General features: G+C 48.7%; 1 protein-coding gene across 1 annotated transcript; it reads right to left on the minus strand.

Moving 5' to 3' along the window:
- Positions 1-1,148, minus strand: LOC128781028 (olfactory receptor 52K1). Its single transcript, XM_053925122.1, has one exon. The coding sequence runs from the start codon at positions 1,033-1,035 to the stop codon at positions 1-3; it is 1,035 nt and encodes a 344-aa protein (XP_053781097.1). The 5' UTR covers positions 1,036-1,148.

A 1,148-nucleotide genomic window follows, 5' to 3' on the forward strand; every position in this document is an offset into this window, starting at 1 on the left:
CTACACAGACTTTTTCCAGAATAGGCTTAGCACATGATCACGAATCTGCTTGGTCTTCACACCATAGATGATGGGGTTCACCATGGGTGGGAAAAGAAGATAGAAGACAGCAAGGAGTATATGGACATGAGGGGCAGCCCGGCGGGCCACACGGTGCATGACTGAAGAGATGACAACAGGTGTGTAGGTGGACAAGATGGCACCTATGTGAGACACACATGTCCCAAAGGCCTTGTAGCGGGCCTCCTGAGAGGCAAGCTGCAGAACTGCCCGAAGGATGAAGATATAAGACAGGATGACAAACAGCAAATCCAACACCGTTATAAACATGGCCACAGCTATGCCATAGATATTGTTGAAGCGAGTGTCCCCACAGGCCAGCCTTACCACAGCCATGTGCTCACAGTAGCAGTGGGCAATCTCAGGTCCGTGGCAGTAGTGGAAACGTCTGAGCAGAAAGGGGAGTGGGGTCATTAGTGTCACAGCCCGAATCATCGCAGCCACACCAATCTTGGTGATAAGGGGCCTGGTCAGGACTGAGGTGTAGTGCAGTGGCTTGCAGATGGCCACATAGCGGTCAAAGGCCATGGCCAGCAGCACTGCTGACTCCATGATGGAGAAGGAGTGGAGAAAGAACATCTGGACCAGACAGGCATGGAAGTTGATCTGCCGATCTCTAAACCAAAAAATAGCCAGCATTTTAGGCAGTGTTGTAGAAGAAAGGACTAGATCGATGGTTGCCAACATGGCCAGAAAGAGGTACATGGGCTCATGGAGGGCTGCATCAGCCCGGATTATGAAGAGTAGAGTGCAATTGCCTAGCAGAGCCAGAGTATAGGCGAAGCAGAAAGGAATGGAGATCCAGACATGCAGGTGCTCCAAACCTGGAATTCCTACCAACAAGAAGGCAGCTGGATGGGTTGAGGTAATATTGGAGGTTGACATAGCTTCTGGAAATTCTCCTTGTCGGTTTTTATGGGCTCCTTCACCTTCAGAATGTACCTCATTGGGAGGAGTAGTTCTTATTATTCTCATTGTTAGACCTTAAAATGACTCATTTTTAGGTCTCATGGACATGGAGAAGCACAATCCATGTTTCCTCCTCTCAAGGAACTTTGAATTTCATTGACAAAACAGAACATTAAGCA

The sequence above is a fragment of the Desmodus rotundus genome, chromosome 5, assembly GCF_022682495.2.
Source record: "Desmodus rotundus isolate HL8 chromosome 5, HLdesRot8A.1, whole genome shotgun sequence".
Classification (NCBI taxonomy): domain Eukaryota; kingdom Metazoa; phylum Chordata; class Mammalia; order Chiroptera; family Phyllostomidae; genus Desmodus; species Desmodus rotundus.

Excerpts from the sequence above, each read along its gene's own strand:
- LOC128781028 (XM_053925122.1), bottom strand. The coding sequence starts at position 1,035 with ATGAGAATAATAAGAACTACTCCTCCCAATGAGGTACATTCTGAAGGT.